Source organism: Oryctolagus cuniculus, chromosome 9 (genome assembly GCF_051225735.1).
Source record: "Oryctolagus cuniculus isolate XC-2025 breed Fujian yellow rabbit chromosome 9, ASM5122573v1, whole genome shotgun sequence".
Classification (NCBI taxonomy): domain Eukaryota; kingdom Metazoa; phylum Chordata; class Mammalia; order Lagomorpha; family Leporidae; genus Oryctolagus; species Oryctolagus cuniculus.
In genome coordinates this window covers 108,165,896-108,185,479 of record NC_142875.1, presented here as the reverse complement: position 1 = coordinate 108,185,479, position 19,584 = coordinate 108,165,896, and the positions used below count along the sequence as shown (strand labels likewise).

Below are 19,584 nucleotides of genomic sequence, written 5' to 3'. Positions count from 1 at the left end.
TATATATATATATTTACCTTGATTTTGCTTCATTTTATGCTAGCTTATAATTCCAGACTCGACAGTTATTCTTCAGATAGTTTAATCTAACCCATCACAGGAGGAGATTAGAGAATTTACTTTTAAGCCATACCATTGATTTGTGGCATACAAAAAATTAGAACGCTGTCTTCTAGATTCATATCTTCATAACTCTGTCTTCCAAATTTATTTTATGAGAGGTTGAATATCAAAAGATTATGAGGTTTAGAATGTTCACCTTCCTTAAACATTCTGTCTTACAGCCACCTTAGATTTCAGGGAAGATTTCTCAGCACATTCTTAAATACCCAATCATGTCTTGCAAGAGAGAAAAATATTTCTTAATATCGCCAGTTAGAAAAGTACATTTCTGATTCAGAATCTTTTTTTCTCATCTTTTTCTGGGGCAGAGAAGCTGCTTCATACTTTTGTAGAAATATCATTTATATATACTATTATATATTATATATCATATAATTATATATTATTATATGTTATATGTTATATATTTTTCAAATGTAAGTGAAGAATTACATTTTTGGACTTGTATACATCTGGAATTGAGCCAAAGACTATTGTTGACTGAAATCCATGATTTCTTCATTTTTATTAACTCCAGGATCAGATTCATGAAGTTCAGTGACTATCAGGATGATGAGATGAGATAAAAGTGATGAGGGTGATACAAGACAACTTGGAAGCTTGTGTCCTTGCTAAAGGAGCTGTGTCTGATCGCTGTCATATTATCATGGTCCATTGAACCTAAGGCAGGCACTAAGTGATCAAATATAATCTCTCAAGAAAAGATATAAATCAGGATATTTGTCCATGAATTATGTCAACTTCTGCATTTTGACAACTAATTAAGTGATATTAACAGTCTAAAAGTTTAATATCATATGTCCACAAGCTGTCATGGTTCATTACATAACTCAGTAGGTCTCTTTTCTAAGACATCATGAAGAGGGATTCGAATCACTTTTTCCTGGACTGACATAATTGTGAACTGTGTTAAGCTGGTCCCTGCTACATCAGTTCCCATATCAGAGCGCTGCTTGGTGTCCAGGCTGCCCCACTTCTTATCCAGTTCCCTGCTAATGTGCCTGGGAAGGAGCAGAAGGTGACCTAGGTGCTTGGGCCCCTGCTACCTATGTGGGAGACACAGATGAAGTTCCTGGCTTTGACCTGGCCCAGCCCTGACTGTTGTGGCCATTTGGGAAATGAACCAGCAGTTGAAAGATCTTTTTCTCTGTCTCTCCCTCATCCTCTGTAACTCTCTTCTTTCAAATAAATAAAATGGATTTTTTAAGTGAATTAGATGACCTTATTCCAATAAAAAATTATTTACAAAAATAGGCAATGGGATAGGTTTGGTCTACCTGTGGTAGTTTGCAGATTTCTTATTTAGAAACTTAAATGATCACCTCATTACCATTTGTAGTTTCATTGACTTTTTTTTTTTTTTTTTTTTTGACAGGCAGAGTTGGACAGAGAGAGAGACAGAGAGAAAGGTCTTCCTTTTTCCGTTGGTTCACCCCACAATGGCTGCTGCGGCTGGCACGCTGTGGCCAGCGCACTGAGCTGATCCGAAGCCAGGAGCCAGGTGCTTCTCCTGGTCTCCCATGCGGTTGCAGGGCCCAAGGACCTGGGCCATCCTCCACTGCACTCCCGGGTCAGAGCAGAGAGCTGGACTGGAAGAGGAGCAACCAGGACAGAATCTGGTGCCCTGACAGGGACTAGAACCCGGGGTGCTGGTGCTGCAGGCGGAGGATTAGCCTATTGAGCCATGGCGCTGGCCAACTTTTAAAAATAGTACTCATAGTCTTCTATTTGTTTTGATTAATACTACTTTTATGTTGCTTGTAATAATTTTTATTGAGATTTTACCTGAGACTTATTAAGTAAATCACTATAACCATTAATTTAGTTATTATTAGTAGGATCTCTTTTAGTAGAAGGCGAAAGATTTACATGATCTGAAGAGAAATCAGGATCTTTTTTAAAAAATCACTTTTTTTCTGATGTGTCCAGAGAGATGGTGGTTTTCGTTCATTTCTACAGGCCACAGTATGCATCACTCACTTAGCTCTCTCCATCATTTATAAAACACACCTTCCATTTTAACTGAAACAACAATGTCTTGTGGAACTGCTCTGATTCTTGCTGTGTTTTTGGCCTGGAACTCTCAGAAATGAGTGAGGAGAGAGTGACATGCCTAGAGTTGCAATCGCCTCATGCAAAGAAAAAGAAAAGCAAAAGGCATCCAGCTCCCAAAAAGAGAGGTAAGGTTTTCTTCTCTTTGTTTTCCTGATTTCTGAAAACATGATGTCAAGTAGTAACAAAATAAGAAATTAAAAAATTAAAATAAGTACCTGGCTCCTGCCATCCGATCAGCGCGGTACGCCGGCCGCAGCGTGCTGGCCGCAGCTGCCATTAGAGGGTGAACCAACGGCAAAGGAAGACCTTTCTCTCTGTCTCTCTCTCTCTCACTGTCACTCTGCATGTCAAAAAAAAAAAAAAAGAAAAAGAAAAAAAAAAGTAAAATCATGAAATCATGAATAGTTTATGCTAAATATCTGGTTCCTTATTTCATTTTATATATTGGGAGATCTACTTAAGTGTGATACCACTGGAATTTATGAATAGGGTAAATAGTCAGTTTAGTTTAAACTCCAGCATAAATACTTCTCTGTTCTTATCTGTTTGCCATGCTCATTATATATCCTTCTTTTTGATTTTGTACAGCAATCCCTTGTACAGTAATCCTGGGAATAGTATGTCTTTTGCCCCTGCTGGTAATCACAGTCTTAAGATACATGAGTGAGTATGATGTGCCTATTTTCTACAAAATAATCAACTTTAAATGAGCTCAGTTGAAAGGGGAAGTTTTTTTTTTTAAAGATTCTATTTATTTATTTTAAAGTTAGAGTTACAGACAGTGAGAAGGAGAGACAGAGAGAAAGGTCTTCCGTCCACTGGTTCACTTCCCAAATGGCCGCAACAGCCGGAGCTGCACCGATCTGAAGCCAGGAGCCAGGAGCTTCCTCTGGTCTCCCACACAGGTGCAGGGGCCCAAGGACTTGGGCCATGTTCTACTGCTTTCCCAGGCCATAGCAGAGAGCTGGATGGGAAGAGGGACAGCCAGGACTAGAACCAGCACCTACATGGGATGCTGGTGCCACAGACAGAGGATTAACCTACTGTGCCATAGCGCCAGCCCCGAAGATTTTTTCAATTGATCAAGTTTTTAAAATGAAATATCGCTAGTGCTGTGGTAACAGAATGAAAAGATCAGATGAACATAACGTGGGTAGGTCAAGTACCTCTGTGTTGGAGAGAATTGCTGTGAAGTAAGAGGCAGGTAGAAATTGAGAGATGAAGGGTAAATACAGTCATGCAGGTGGAGTGAACATTACGGGGTGAACCAACGGTAAAGGAAGACCTTTCTCTCTGTCTCTCTCTCTCACTGTCCACTCTGCCTGTCAAAAAAAAAAAAAAGAAGAAGAAATAATATGGTCGAGGAAGCAGAAGCCAGATCATGAAAAAGCCTCTTAAAACTAGGGGGTGATATATGAACTCCTTTAAGGATAAATTGATATTTAAAATGGATTGAATGTAAGTGCATGTGGAAAACAACCCTTTTGATTAGAAAATTAGAAAGGAAGCCAAGCAATATAGCATGATGAAGGGTCAGCTAAAGAGAGTCCATGCTTTCAAGTAGAATAGAAAATTCAAATCATAGAGCGGCCAAACATGCTCATTAAATTTCCCAAGAGAGAGGATTCAACATTATTTCCTGGAGTAGATTCAGTGTAGCAGTGCACATGGTCAAAGCCAATTTGCGATGGATAAACTTATTTCCAGGTTTTTTCTGTTTTATGAAATGTTCACTACTGCTTCATGTGCCTTAAACAGAACATATTGTAAGTTTCAAATTCTTGTAATTACCTATATTTGAATCATATATTTTTTATGGATCTATTACCACATACCAGCATCATTTACTTTGTTATCTAGAGTTAGAGGCTGCATTCATAATAAAATGATCTATTGGAACCATTCATGATACTAAATTTGTATTGTGGATTGAAGTTTTTCAGAGGTGTTGTGATTGCACAATGCAGGATACGGGAAACACAAATGGAAACAACATGTCCTCAGTGGAAGCTGAAGAGCCTTCGGTTTCACCACCTGGTACAGGTGTGTACTCAGTGTTTAAGGTAACAGCTGACAGAGTTCTTTTGTGTGGACTTACCCTGTCTCGCACTATTTCAATATATAATTTACAAAGTTTATATTGAACTTTAGCATGATTTTTTTAAGATTCATTCATTTTTTTGAAGGGTAGAGGTATATATATAGAGACAACACACACAGAGGGATAGTCCATCCATGTGTTCACTCCTGAATGGCTGTACCGGTCAGGTCTTGGCCACAATGAAGCCAGGAGCCCGGGGCTTTATACAGTTCTCCCACATGGGTTCAAGGGGCCCAAACACTTGGGTCATCTTCGGCTTTATCAGGCGCATTGGCAGGGCACTGGATCAGAAACTGAGCAACTCGGACCTGAACTGGCTCCCATAGGAGATCTCAGCGTCACAGGTGTCAATATTATCGATTATGCCACCACACCCCCTGGCATGGGCATGAATTTTGCTCTCCTCAACTCATTAAATCCAATTTTCACATTATATCTAACACATGATTTTCACATATTGAACTGAGTATTTGAATAGTCTGAGCTTGCGCAAGGATATATTTTCCCCAGTATGGAAGCCCTGAAGTTAACACCATTGCTGTTCATTCACTTTGATGGATTCAGGAATCAGGGAGAACTACTTCCTAGCCCTGCAGCTTGTTCATACTTGAGAATTGCAGGTTGCTCAGTGCAGGCTTCACAAAGTCCCCGTGTCTGTCAGAGACAGTTTTTGGCTCAGAGTATTTTCCCCAATAGAATTTCACACAACGGGATTTGGTATAGAAAATCCATTTATTCTAGGGTCACTCCATCTGAAGAAACCAGATGAAAACCTAAAAGTGCATGTCTCTAACTGGTCTTGGGTTGGGGGTGGCGGTGGCTTTTGTTTTCAAGAAAGACATTGTGGATCCTGTCAAAGACAATGGGTTTGCTGTGGAACAAATTGCTACTATTTTTCAAAAGAAGAGACAACTTGGAATGAGAGTGCAAAGTCATGCCAGGACAAGAAATCTCATCTTGTTACCATCAATGACAAAGAGGAACAGGTACGTTCATTTAATCAAGTGTGAGAAGCCTGCATGGCCTGAGTAAGGGTGGCTGTTTAGACTTTGCTCCAGTCTTATTGGGCCCGCTTGGTGGGAGCGCTTGTATCTGCAGGGGAGAAGACACAGGCTTTAAAGAGACGTAAAAACATTATCTAAAGCAGCAGGTAGGGCCTTGCTGTGCATGCCATAGAATGCTCTTTAGTTGTTATGGGCTATGTCTTTATGATTTATGGATAATCCAGCAAAAATACACAAATGAGTGATTTAGTGGGCATTTTACTTTAGTGACTCTTCAGAGTTCTAGAAATAATAAAAGATGATTTATCACCCTTCTCGTATATATCTATACTTTCAGTAGATGTGAGAAGATAAACCATCATAATCTTCCTTCTACACAAGTTAACTAAAGTGGAAAAATGTTGGAAAGAGTGTCTGTCAGAGAGAGAGAGAGAGAGAGACAGACAGACCAAATGGCTTTGATCATTATGGGCCTTTCATGATATTTTTTGAGTCACAAAGCTGCGAAAGTTTGTTTTTTGGCTCTTTTACTTTTGCTGCTTTTCTGCACGGTAAATAATCTAGTGCCTGCTCTATTTATCATAGGTTTGTTTGACATTAGATATGACCAGTGTTTGGTACCAATGTTGTAGATAAAAATTATTGATATTTTGAGTAATGCTATTAATCCTAATTTGTACACAGAATTTCATTCAAACACAAACGAAATACAATTATTGGATTGGATTATACAGAAAAGGAGCTAAATATGATTGGATGTGGCAGGATGGCACAGTACCTGCTAAGGACCTGTAAGTTTTCATTTAATATTCTAACCATTCAGTTTTTTTTATCAGCAATTGATGTATAGATTAAAAGCTAACAGCAGGAAAAGATTCTTGAAAACTTCCAAAATATCCTTCATTCTATTTGATTTCACATTTCAGATGACAATCAAATGCAAGCCTTGGGGACTTAAGTAATCATCCCTAAAGACATCACTTTTTTCCATAGTGTTTTTTGTAGGTTCCTTCCAAATAGTAAAATCATGTGTTTCTTTTATATGATATCTGTTGTGTTGGCAGGTGTGGTTGGAAGAGAGGGAGGAAAAGTTGTTTCTAAACCGAGCTCTTCCTCTTCACAAATGTTTAACTGGTGTCTTCTAAAACTGAAGAGGCTTCTTTTCCAAACACATAAATTAATAATCTTAAATCTAACATGGAGATTAAGATTTTTCATAGCATTAAATTTGCACAAGTCCATGTAGTCGCTGGTACCCTCTTGGTAGTAAAATAGCATTGATCCATCAAAAATGATGAAATAAACTTACTACAGTGGCACCAGATTGACTGATGGGTCTAAATGAGGCAGGGAAATTACACAGTGCACTGGAGGAGGAGCAATGCTGTGGAGCGTTGTGCAGTCCCTGTCGTGTGAGGAGCACTGTTTATTGAGGGAGGGTGGAGGCAGAGGAAGAGATTCCCTATTTTACGTGGGGTAGTCAGAGATGACCTCAATGAGACAGTGTCATTTGTAGAATGACTATGCAGGTGAATGGGTGAGATGAGGGGGTTCTCTGTTGGTGTTGCACCCTGGAAGGAAGGCCAATGGGTGTGACAGGTGGCAGTGCATTTAGTTTTCTTACAGAACCAACAAGAGGGTCTGCGATGCTGAGTAAAATGGGAAGAATAAGATCACATAGGAATCAGTGAGCATCGCAAGAATTTTATTTCTTTGTCACTGCAGTGATAAACCTGTAGGTGGTTTTTTGACAGGGTATGACAAGAGCAAGCTTCCTATGTCAGAGTCACTCATTAGAAGCAGTTGTAATTACACTTTATGAATTAATAGCAATACATCTCTCACAGGAGTTTTCTTTTCACTGAATAATCACACACATGTCTTAACATTGTGATAATGAAATTTTGCTTATAGAATTTTAAAGCAAAATATTCTCTGAACAGGGCTTTTCAAGCAGGTAAAGTGGCTGACAAATGTGGATGCCTCAAGTCAGGATATATTAATAGTGCTGCTTGTGAAAAACACTTTCGTTACATTTGTGAAAAGGATGCTCCCTTCCTCAGTGATTAGTACAACCATGATGGAAAACAATAAGCAGATCTTCAAAAATCTAAAAATGTATCTACCATATGACTCAGCTCTCCAACTTCTGAGAGTATATCTGAAGGAAGGTCTATGAGAGATTCCTGCACTCCCTAGTTTGTATGAACCCAATTCTTAATAGCAAAGATATGGACACAACCTTGATGTTCATCAGCTGATGAATGGATGAAGAAAGTGTGGTATACCTACGTGATGGAATACTACTCAGCCATGAGGAAAAAATGAGATCCTGACATTTCCAACAAAATGCTTGGAAGTGGAGATCATTATGCTATGTGAAAGAAGCCAGTCACAGAAAAACAAAGATCACATATTTTCCCTCACATGTGGAAATCAATCCATGTATAGAAAGTATAAAAGCATGTGGTTGTTATATTATTTGGTATATAGATAGTTATGAATATTTTCTTTACTATATTATATCTTGTACATAGCAATATTCTCCTCTTTCCTCACTATATGATCATTGTCACAAATCCCATGTAATGTGATATTAATATTCCTGTTTTCAAGAAAAATAATATATATTTGTATGTATATAATAGCTACATATGGAAAGAGTGAATATGACAAAATGTTAAAAATTGTTAAATCTTAAATATTAAAATAAATAAATTTCAACATTTTAATTTTGACTGACACATATGAAGTAATTGTGTATGTTTCTTGGGAACAATATGATATTTAATATGTGTACACATTGTGTAATTATCCACCAAATATAATTGACATATCTACAGACTAAGAAATTTATTAGTTCTTGTGCTGGGAACTTTGAGAATCATCATTACTATCTTGGAATATTGAATTAATTGCTGTAGAACATTAGGAACTATTGCTCCTATGCAGTTGCACTTCTGTACAAATTAACAGTTTTCCCCCCATCACTGTCTCTTCTACACGCTTCCCAGGCTCTGGTAGCCCCCATTCTATTCTCTACTTTGAGATCAACATTTTAGCCTCCACTTAAAGTAAGAACATGTAGTACTGACCTTTGTAACTATTTCAGTAATAATAATGCATTCCAGTTTCATCCATGTTGCTGCAAATGACAGAATTTCATGCATTTTTAGGGATGAATAGCATTCCATTATGTATATATGCAACATTTTCATATGCATTCATCCATTAACTAATACTAAGATTGATTCCATATATTTTAAAAGACTTATTTATTTTGAATGTCACAGTTACAGAGATAGATGGAGAGACAGAGATCTTCCACTGTCTCATTCCCCGGATGGCATCTGCGGCCAATGCTGGTCCAGACCTAAGCCAGGAGCCAAGAGCTTCATCAGTGTCTCCCATATGGGTTTCAGGGGCCCAAACACTTGGGCCATCCTTGCTGCTTTTCCTAGGCCATTATTAGACAGCTGGATAACAAGTGCAGCAGCCAGGACTCAAGTGTGTGCGCACATAAGACACCAGCACCATAGGCTGCGGTTTAACCCGCTATGCCACCATGCTGGACTCTCTTATCTTGACAATTATGAACGTGTGAAATAAACATTCAACTGTATACCAATGTCAATTCCTGTGAGACCTATGCAGTAGGGGGATTGCTGAATCATATACTACTTCTACTTTCAATGGGAACTTTCTTTTGTTGGAGCCACCACTGAGTGGTAGTAGCATCCCTACTTGATGGATTCACAGTTCTGTGATAGAATTTCTAAGAAACTCATTTAATCCCCTCCCTCTTTAAATTAGTGTTCAGTTAAATATTTTTACTCTTAATGTGACCATATTAGTGTTTGGAGAATAACACAGCTTGAGAACTCTGAAGAATGGCTGCGTTTATAGCACCATACATAATGAATAACAAAATTCCATACAACATCCTCCAACGTGTTCAAGACCTGCCACAAACACAAAGATACATTTGTCTGCCCAACACAAGAAAGACTGTATAGAATAAATCTCACCACCAAGGCTAGATAAATGGCGTATGTACAAAGCCATGACTGAACCAGGGCTATCGGCAGTCACCCTGGCTCTCTGCTACTAGCTTAGAAACACCAGTTAGCCAGCAACACCTGCATTGTACTAGAAGGGTAGGGTCAAGAGTTCATAGAGGAACTTTTTCTGTGGTTTAGACATGCAGAGATGATGAAAGCTTGAGTTGTAGCATGAAAATTACCCCCTGCAATGCCATATCCAACAGAAACTTACAGAGGGTTCGACTGCTCTAATGTGATAGACATAGCAAAACTAAAGCTCACACCAGCTTGAGTCCTGACTGGTTTGACTCTGTCACCTGGACTAACTGCTCAAGGGGATATACATCCACGTTCAAATATAAATACTGGTTACCTCTGTGTCTCCAATGGTGACACAAGCTAGAGCAGTTTGCAAGTAAATGAGGTGCTTGAGGAGTAAGGAAAAAAACAGCAGCAATGCATGGTCAAGAAATGAAGTAGTCCACAGGTCACACTCAGAAATAATGCTGCAATGTTTCAGATAGCAACCTTAGAGAGCTATAATTGATGTGATAAATGATGGCCACGTTAAACAACATGTCTGAAAATTGTAAAGTGCAAGAAAGAATTACATGGAAATGCTATAAAGAAACGTATGATGTCAGAGATGAGAAGTTCCTTCAGTGGAGTCGATGCTGAAATAAAAATGCAGGAAACACAAAGATAGTTCAGAAATATTACCCAAATTGAAGAACAAAGAAATAGAGTGACAAAGGAGAAAGCATTCAAAATCAGTGGGACAGCATCATAATATTTAGATAAGCCTAAACTGGATCTCAGATTGAAAAGAATGATGAAATTTGCAGAAGGAATATTTGAAGGCTTATCAGCTGAGAATATTCAAGGTGATATCTCCCTGTGGGTTTGATGTGCACTTTCCAGATGATTATTAATGAAAGCTTAAAATACAAGAGCAAATATTTTGATGTTATTTTCTTAAAGATTTCTTTGGAGACAAAAGTATAAACTGTGCCCAGCATTGATTACTTGTATATTATCAAATTAAAAAATTCTGCTCTTCTTTTAAAATGCTTGTTTTCTAAAGACACTATAAAAAGAATGAAAACTGAAAGGAAGTAGTTACAAAACATGTAAATTAGAGAGTACTCAGATGCAGAGCATATAAATAATTCTTACAAATCAATATTAAGAAAATGAACAGGAGGCCAGGGCTGTGGCATAATGGGGTAAGCTGCTACCTGCAAAGCTGGCATCACATATGGGTGCCAGTTCGAGTCCCAGCTACTCCACTTCCAATGCTGCTGGCTGCTAATACACCAGGGAAAGCAGTGGAAGATGACCCATGGTCTTGTGCCCTGCACTCATGTGGAAGACTGAGAAGAAGCTCCTGGCTCCTGGCTTTATCTTGGTGCAGCTCTTGCTGTTGTGGCTATTTAGGGGTGACCCAGCATGTGGAAAGCCTCTCAGTCCCTCCCTCTCTCTCTGTACGTCTGCCTTTCAAATAAATCTTTTTTAAAAATAAAAAATAAAATGAATAATTCAATAAAATGATGAAATGATTTGAATATACACTTTAGCTTAGTAGTTACCTAGTAGACAAAATACACACAAAAAGATGCTAAATAGAATTTACTCATGAGGAAAATGCAAATTAAAATTACAACTAAATTTCTCTACACCCTTATTAAAGTGTTTTTACAAACTGACAATATCACAGTTATCACAATATTGGAAGGATAAAAAATGGTTCATTCATGTATGCTGATGGGAACATGAAATGATATATACTCTAGAAAACACTTTGGAAGTTTTCTACGGAGCAGGACACTCAGATTCAAAAGTTTTCACTAGCCAATGAGCAAGCAACTAGTAGGTATGTACAGTTCCCAAATTTAGACTGGGTTCAATATACTATGCTATTCTTCACCCATATGCCAATGTGTCTTTCCTCTAAGAGGTAAAGAATCAAACAGTAACCCATGCATACTTCATACAAAATAACGAGGTTAGTTGCTGTTGAATTAACACCCACCCAAAATGCACATGATAGTGACTGAAATTAATGGAATTCTCTACAAAAGTGTGTGAGTTGCAGAAAGAGGGTATCCAGGGCTCTGTTTCCTGACCTTCATCAGAGCCCTGACACTGTGCTGATCCATCTTGTCTTCATAAATGCTGTGATCAGGAAGTCTTGATTTGAAGGTGGCTGAATTCCCAAGTCTCTGACATCTCATTTTAGTAGACCAAAAATTTGACCTCATTTCAACCAGTGGCTAGAAAGCAGGTACAACCCATGAGCAAGAAAAGGTAATCTGACATGAGAGGGGAAGACTCCAGATCTTCCAAGGGTTTTGGTGTTTCCTAGGGAAAAACGACTGTGTTTTTTTCTTTGTGGTGTTCCCAGCATTGGGTAGCATGACACATAATTTTCTTCTCACAGATAGAGAGCATGAGTCTGGCACAGTCAGAAGCAGTCATCTGTGATGCTGTTAAGCTTCGACAGTTTCTATTCATTGACTCTTTCCAATTACTTAAAATAAAAAAAAAAACACAAATACGTTCTGTGAGATACTAATGCAGACATATTCAGCTATACTGGTCCAAAGTGAAGGAGGCGTATCTCTTTGTCTTTACGGAGACTATCCCACAGGGCCCTAAGCTTCCCTAGAGAGCTTCATGTGAGAAATACACTCATAGACTTCAACTTGAAAAACTCCTTCCCTTCTCTGTGAACTCATCTTCATCATTGAGCTTAGGTCCTCTGGAATGTGTGTGTGTGTGTATGTGTGTGTGTGTGTGTGTGTTTCTGCATGGATACATGCACATGTACTTCTATGTGCTTGTATATGTGTATAAATACATGTACGTATGTGTGCATTGTTTCCTGTGTGTTTTCCGGACTATGAGCCAGAATCCGTGATTACAGAGCTTGCTAGCTCTTCTCTCTCTCCCAGATGCTTACATTTTGAGAACGGGTACTGAGTTATGCTTACATGTCCACGAACTGCTGGTTCCTTTACAAGACAGCCCAATCCAAGAAAAATAAGAAATTTGACTCCAACTGAAGTTCTGTAATATATGAATCATCACCTATAATTAAGAATATTTTAGGGTCCTGAAATGAAGTACTAAACTTATTAAACTAATTTTTTGTTAATGTGAATATCAACTGCTATAAGGGTCAACTGAACCCAGATTTACTTCATTACAGAAAAATGAAACTTCAGTTCCTGACCCTTTAACACATGTAGCAGCCTAAGGAAATCCACAGTGAGTTAGCTTAGATATGTTTATTCCGACTTAGAACTGAAATGCCTTTGTTCCCTTTCAAAATTTATGATTGTGACTTGAGTATGAATTCTGACAGAAGTATGCTTTGTTTTGAGTTTCAGGTGTCATAGCTGTGATGCTTATAATAATACTGTTTTACATTTTTTAAAAAAGACTTATTTAATTATTTTTCATTTTCCAACTTTTAGTGTAAGTGCTAAAGTTCAACTTTGGATTGATTTATTAAATATTCATACAATTTTTCATTTTGGTTCTTGATGGCCTTTCTGACACATGGGTGGGGACAAGTGAGACACTGACACCACTGGAAACTTTCTATGTGGGAATATCAGTGTCATGTGATCGTCTGCACCTTCACACAAGGTCTCTGTGAGGGGCGGTCTCACACATCAGGACCCGCCTGGTCTCACAGCAGAGGTGAAGCCAGCAGAGCCGGGACGTGCTCGCCTGCTCCTGACCAAGCCTGTGCTCCAGCTGGGGACATCCCGAGGTACAGACACAGACAGCAGCTATTGTGGGTGTGTGAGTCCATCTCCATGTTGCCTTTCACCCTGTTGATGGCAGAGGAATAGAGTAGCACTTGGTCCGGGAGAGATGCGTAGAAAGATGTGAGAGTTTTGAATTGTTTCAAGAATGAATTTAAACTATGATCCATGTTGATACCTAAGTTACCTTTATTCTTGAGGAGAATGCAGAAATGGATCAGAACGAGAATATGCCTAAGGTGTTTAACAGGGAGACTATGATTTTTTCTTAAATTCTCAGGTGGTTTGATTATTATTTATTTCTTTATTTTCCTGGTATTATATTATGTTCTTTTGTTTCTCATTACAATGCATGTCACTTAACTGTCTAGGAATGAATTAAGCCTGGCTTGAATTCCCTTGTTCTCAAGTCACCTATAATAGAAAAATTTGAATGATTTATTAATTTTGTATTTTTCTATTAAAATAAATTTAGCTTAGTATTCAGCAATTTGCTTCCTTGTTATTTATGTAAACAGATATATCAAAAATAATTAAACAAAGAATCTTTGGAAATACATGACCCTGAATTGAGGTTTACTTATAATTTGTCATTGTGTTAGAGAAGAAGCTATTGAACAATGAATAGTATATTTGTACATTTTGTCCTTATTTGATGATTGTTTAAATCCAGTTTCCTCAAATTATGAAGTAATTAACTGGTGAAATATCAAGATATTTTAAGAACATAAGATTTAAATCCATCTACAAGAGCAGTATATGGGTTCTGTCTAACTGACCAAAAATATTGTTTTGAGAAAAATGCACTGTCCTCTTAGCTCAGATTTCCTCCGTAGTTCATATTGTATTATTCCTCTAAGAATATGCCTAAATATTTCGAAATTACTTGTGATTTGTCTATGAGATACATTTCACTTTTGTTCTTTTATTTAAAAAAAGAAGAAAAATTAATGAAAATTTAAGATTTTATTTACTTGAAAGTCAGAGTTACAGAGAGAGAGAGAGAGAGAGAGAGAGAGAGAGAGAAATCTTCCATCTGCTGGCTTGTTCCCCAAGTGGCTGCAATAGCCACAGCTGGGGCGATCCGCAGCCAGGATCCAGGAGCTTCTTCTGGGTCTCCCACACAGGTGCAGGGGCTCAAGGACTTGGGCCATCTTCTACTGCTTTCCCAGGCCAGAGCAGAGAACTGAATTGGAAGTGGAGCAGCTGGGACTTGAACTGGCGCCCATATGCATTGCTGGCACTGCAGGGGGTGGCTTTACCCACTACACCACAGTGCTGGCTGCTAAAACATTTTAATATATTAGAAATTAATGTACATTAATGTACATTAATTACATTCACCATCAGCTCCCTCCCACAGCCTGTTGTGTCTGCACTCCCGGGCCACAAATCATTCAGTACATGAACAAATGCCATTTATTCCACAATCTTTGCTGAACACTGAGTATGTGCAATATACCAAGCTAAGAAATGGAGAAGGGTTGAGGAAAACCTTCTTTTATGGAGACTATTTGAAAAGATTCATGTTGAAGAAAATAAAAGAAGTAATCGATGTCTATTTTAGAAAATGTTACAGGGGCCAGCGCTGTGTCACAGCAGGTTAAAGCCCCAGTCTGCAGCATTGGCATCCCATATGGGCACCAGTTCAAGTCCCGGCTGCACCACTTCCAATCCAGCTCTCTACTATGGCCTGAGCAAGCAGTAGAAGATGGCCCAAGTCCTTGTGCCCTTGAACCCACTTGGGAGACCTGGAGGAAGCTCCTGGTTCCTGGCTTTGGACTGGTTCAGCTCTGGCCATTGCATTCAATTGAGGAGTGAACCAGTGGATGGAAGACCTCTCTCTCTCTCTTTCTGGCTCTACCTCTCTCTGTAACTCTGTCTTTCAAATAAATAAAACAAATCTTAGAAAAAAGAGAAAATGTTACAGAAATAAAATATAAGAAAAAATATAAAATTCTTCCATAACTTATAATTTGGGTATGGCTATTTCTCATGCTAATTAATTTTTATGCTTCTTTTGACTTTCTTCTTTTTTTTGTTTCAACATAAGCAATATCCATATTGTACCAAACTTGTATTGCATAGTTTTATATTCTATATATTCCCCTTTAAGTAAGATTATTCCCCTATAGTAAATAGGATTAAAATGCTAATTTTATGAGATACATAGTACTTGTTTTTCATTCCAGGAGCACAACAATAATACAAATCTATTGAGGTAAAAAATGATTATTTTTTCTAGCTCTGTTAATAAAATGATCTTTCCCAATAGCTCCTGATTTAATAACTAAGGACAGTACTTAAGCAAGAAATGTTATGTGTTAGGCGATATTATTTACATAATAATTTAAAGGATCAGAAAACACATCCACAAATGTTTTAGTAGGGTGTGATATGTTCTTTGCTCTGAAAATCAATGCTAGTCATCACCACTTATATATATATATATATATATATATATTTACCTTGATTTTGCTTCATTTTATGCTAGCTTATAATTCCAGACTCGACAGTTATTCTTCAGATAGTTTAATCTAACCCATCACAGGAGGAGATTAGAGAATTTACTTTTAAGCCATACCATTGATTTGTGGCATACAAAAAATTAGAACGCTGTCTTCTAGATTCATATCTTCATAACTCTGTCTTCCAAATTTATTTTATGAGAGGTTGAATATCAAAAGATTATGAGGTTTAGAATGTTCACCTTCCTTAAACATTCTGTCTTACAGCCACCTTAGATTTCAGGGAAGATTTCTCAGCACATTCTTAAATACCCAATCATGTCTTGCAAGAGAGAAAAATATTTCTTAATATCGCCAGTTAGAAAAGTACATTTCTGATTCAGAATCTTTTTTTCTCATCTTTTTCTGGGGCAGAGAAGCTGCTTCATACTTTTGTAGAAATATCATTTATATATACTATTATATATTATATATCATATAATTATATATTATTATATGTTATATGTTATATATTTTTCAAATGTAAGTGAAGAATTACATTTTTGGACTTGTATACATCTGGAATTGAGCCAAAGACTATTGTTGACTGAAATCCATGATTTCTTCATTTTTATTAACTCCAGGATCAGATTCATGAAGTTCAGTGACTATCAGGATGATGAGATGAGATAAAAGTGATGAGGGTGATACAAGACAACTTGGAAGCTTGTGTCCTTGCTAAAGGAGCTGTGTCTGATCGCTGTCATATTATCATGGTCCATTGAACCTAAGGCAGGCACTAAGTGATCAAATATAATCTCTCAAGAAAAGATATAAATCAGGATATTTGTCCATGAATTATGTCAACTTCTGCATTTTGACAACTAATTAAGTGATATTAACAGTCTAAAAGTTTAATATCATATGTCCACAAGCTGTCATGGTTCATTACATAACTCAGTAGGTCTCTTTTCTAAGACATCATGAAGAGGGATTCGAATCACTTTTTCCTGGACTGACATAATTGTGAACTGTGTTAAGCTGGTCCCTGCTACATCAGTTCCCATATCAGAGCGCTGCTTGGTGTCCAGGCTGCCCCACTTCTTATCCAGTTCCCTGCTAATGTGCCTGGGAAGGAGCAGAAGGTGACCTAGGTGCTTGGGCCCCTGCTACCTATGTGGGAGACACAGATGAAGTTCCTGGCTTTGACCTGGCCCAGCCCTGACTGTTGTGGCCATTTGGGAAATGAACCAGCAGTTGAAAGATCTTTTTCTCTGTCTCTCCCTCATCCTCTGTAACTCTCTTCTTTCAAATAAATAAAATGGATTTTTTAAGTGAATTAGATGACCTTATTCCAATAAAAAATTATTTACAAAAATAGGCAATGGGATAGGTTTGGTCTACCTGTGGTAGTTTGCAGATTTCTTATTTAGAAACTTAAATGATCACCTCATTACCATTTGTAGTTTCATTGACTTTTTTTTTTTTTTTTTTTGACAGGCAGAGTTGGACAGAGAGAGAGACAGAGAGAAAGGTCTTCCTTTTTCCGTTGGTTCACCCCACAATGGCTGCTGCGGCTGGCACGCTGTGGCCAGCGCACTGAGCTGATCCGAAGCCAGGAGCCAGGTGCTTCTCCTGGTCTCCCATGCGGTTGCAGGGCCCAAGGACCTGGGCCATCCTCCACTGCACTCCCGGGTCAGAGCAGAGAGCTGGACTGGAAGAGGAGCAACCAGGACAGAATCTGGTGCCCTGACAGGGACTAGAACCCGGGGTGCTGGTGCTGCAGGCGGAGGATTAGCCTATTGAGCCATGGCGCTGGCCAACTTTTAAAAATAGTACTCATAGTCTTCTATTTGTTTTGATTAATACTACTTTTATGTTGCTTGTAATAATTTTTATTGAGATTTTACCTGAGACTTATTAAGTAAATCACTATAACCATTAATTTAGTTATTATTAGTAGGATCTCTTTTAGTAGAAGGCGAAAGATTTACATGATCTGAAGAGAAATCAGGATCTTTTTTAAAAAATCACTTTTTTTCTGATGTGTCCAGAGAGATGGTGGTTTTCGTTCATTTCTACAGGCCACAGTATGCATCACTCACTTAGCTCTCTCCATCATTTATAAAACACACCTTCCATTTTAACTGAAACAACAATGTCTTGTGGAACTGCTCTGATTCTTGCTGTGTTTTTGGCCTGGAACTCTCAGAAATGAGTGAGGAGAGAGTGACATGCCTAGAGTTGCAATCGCCTCATGCAAAGAAAAAGAAAAGCAAAAGGCATCCAGCTCCCAAAAAGAGAGGTAAGGTTTTCTTCTCTTTGTTTTCCTGATTTCTGAAAACATGATGTCAAGTAGTAACAAAATAAGAAATTAAAAAATTAAAATAAGTACCTGGCTCCTGCCATCCGATCAGCGCGGTACGCCGGCCGCAGCGTGCTGGCCGCAGCTGCCATTAGAGGGTGAACCAACGGCAAAGGAAGACCTTTCTCTCTGTCTCTCTCTCTCTCACTGTCACTCTGCATGTCAAAAAAAAAAAAAAAAAGAAAAAGAAAAAAAAAAGTAAAATCATGAAATCATGAATAGTTTATGCTAAATATCTGGTTCCTTATTTCATTTTATATATTGGGAGATCTACTTAAGTGTGATACCACTGGAATTTATGAATAGGGTAAATAGTCAGTTTAGTTTAAACTCCAGCATAAATACTTCTCTGTTCTTATCTGTTTGCCATGCTCATTATATATCCTTCTTTTTGATTTTGTACAGCAATCCCTTGTACAGTAATCCTGGGAATAGTATGTCTTTTGCCCCTGCTGGTAATCACAGTCTTAAGATACATGAGTGAGTATGATGTGCCTATTTTCTACAAAATAATCAACTTTAAATGAGCTCAGTTGAAAGGGGAAGTTTTTTTTTTTAAAGATTCTATTTATTTATTTTAAAGTTAGAGTTACAGACAGTGAGAAGGAGAGACAGAGAGAAAGGTCTTCCGTCCACTGGTTCACTTCCCAAATGGCCGCAACAGCCGGAGCTGCACCGATCTGAAGCCAGGAGCCAGGAGCTTCCTCTGGTCTCCCACACAGGTGCAGGGGCCCAAGGACTTGGGCCATGTTCTACTGCTTTCCCAGGCCATAGCAGAGAGCTGGATGGGAAGAGGGACAGCCAGGACTAGAACCAGCACCTACATGGGATGCTGGTGCCACAGACAGAGGATTAACCTACTGTGCCATAGCGCCAGCCCCGAAGATTTTTTCAATTGATCAAGTTTTTAAAATGAAATATCGCTAGTGCTGTGGTAACAGAATGAAAAGATCAGATGAACATAACGTGGGTAGGTCAAGTACCTCTGTGTTGGAGAGAATTGCTGTGAAGTAAGAGGCAGGTAGAAATTGAGAGATGAAGGGTAAATACAGTCATGCAGGTGGAGTGAACATTACGGGGTGAACCAACGGTAAAGGAAGACCTTTCTCTCTGTCTCTCTCTCTCACTGTCCACTCTGCCTGTCAAAAAAAAAAAAAAGAAGAAGAAATAATATGGTCGAGGAAGCAGAAGCCAGATCATGAAAAAGCCTCTTAAAACTAGGGGGTGATATATGAACTCCTTTAAGGATAAATTGATATTTAAAATGGATTGAATGTAAGTGCATGTGGAAAACAACCCTTTTGATTAGAAAATTAGAAAGGAAGCCAAGCAATATAGCATGATGAAGGGTCAGCTAAAGAGAGTCCATGCTTTCAAGTAGAATAGAAAATTCAAATCATAGAGCGGCCAAACATGCTCATTAAATTTCCCAAGAGAGAGGATTCAACATTATTTCCTGGAGTAGATTCAGTGTAGCAGTGCACATGGTCAAAGCCAATTTGCGATGGATAAACTTATTTCCAGGTTTTTTCTGTTTTATGAAATGTTCACTACTGCTTCATGTGCCTTAAACAGAACATATTGTAAGTTTCAAATTCTTGTAATTACCTATATTTGAATCATATATTTTTTATGGATCTATTACCACATACCAGCATCATTTACTTTGT

General features: G+C 38.2%; 1 protein-coding gene across 1 annotated transcript; it reads left to right on the top strand.

Annotated features, from left to right (window-relative positions):
• Nucleotides 1–4,119: 4,119 nt before the first annotated feature.
• LOC138843629 (killer cell lectin-like receptor subfamily G member 1) lies at nt 4,120–8,025 on the top strand. Its single transcript, XM_089304857.1, has 4 exons — nt 4,120–4,221; nt 5,114–5,265; nt 5,968–6,074; nt 7,227–8,025. The coding sequence occupies exons 1-4, from the start codon at nt 4,140–4,142 to the stop codon at nt 7,351–7,353; spliced, it is 468 nt and encodes a 155-aa protein (XP_089160983.1). The 5' UTR covers nt 4,120–4,139; the 3' UTR covers nt 7,354–8,025.
• Nucleotides 8,026–19,584: the final 11,559 nt, after the last annotated feature.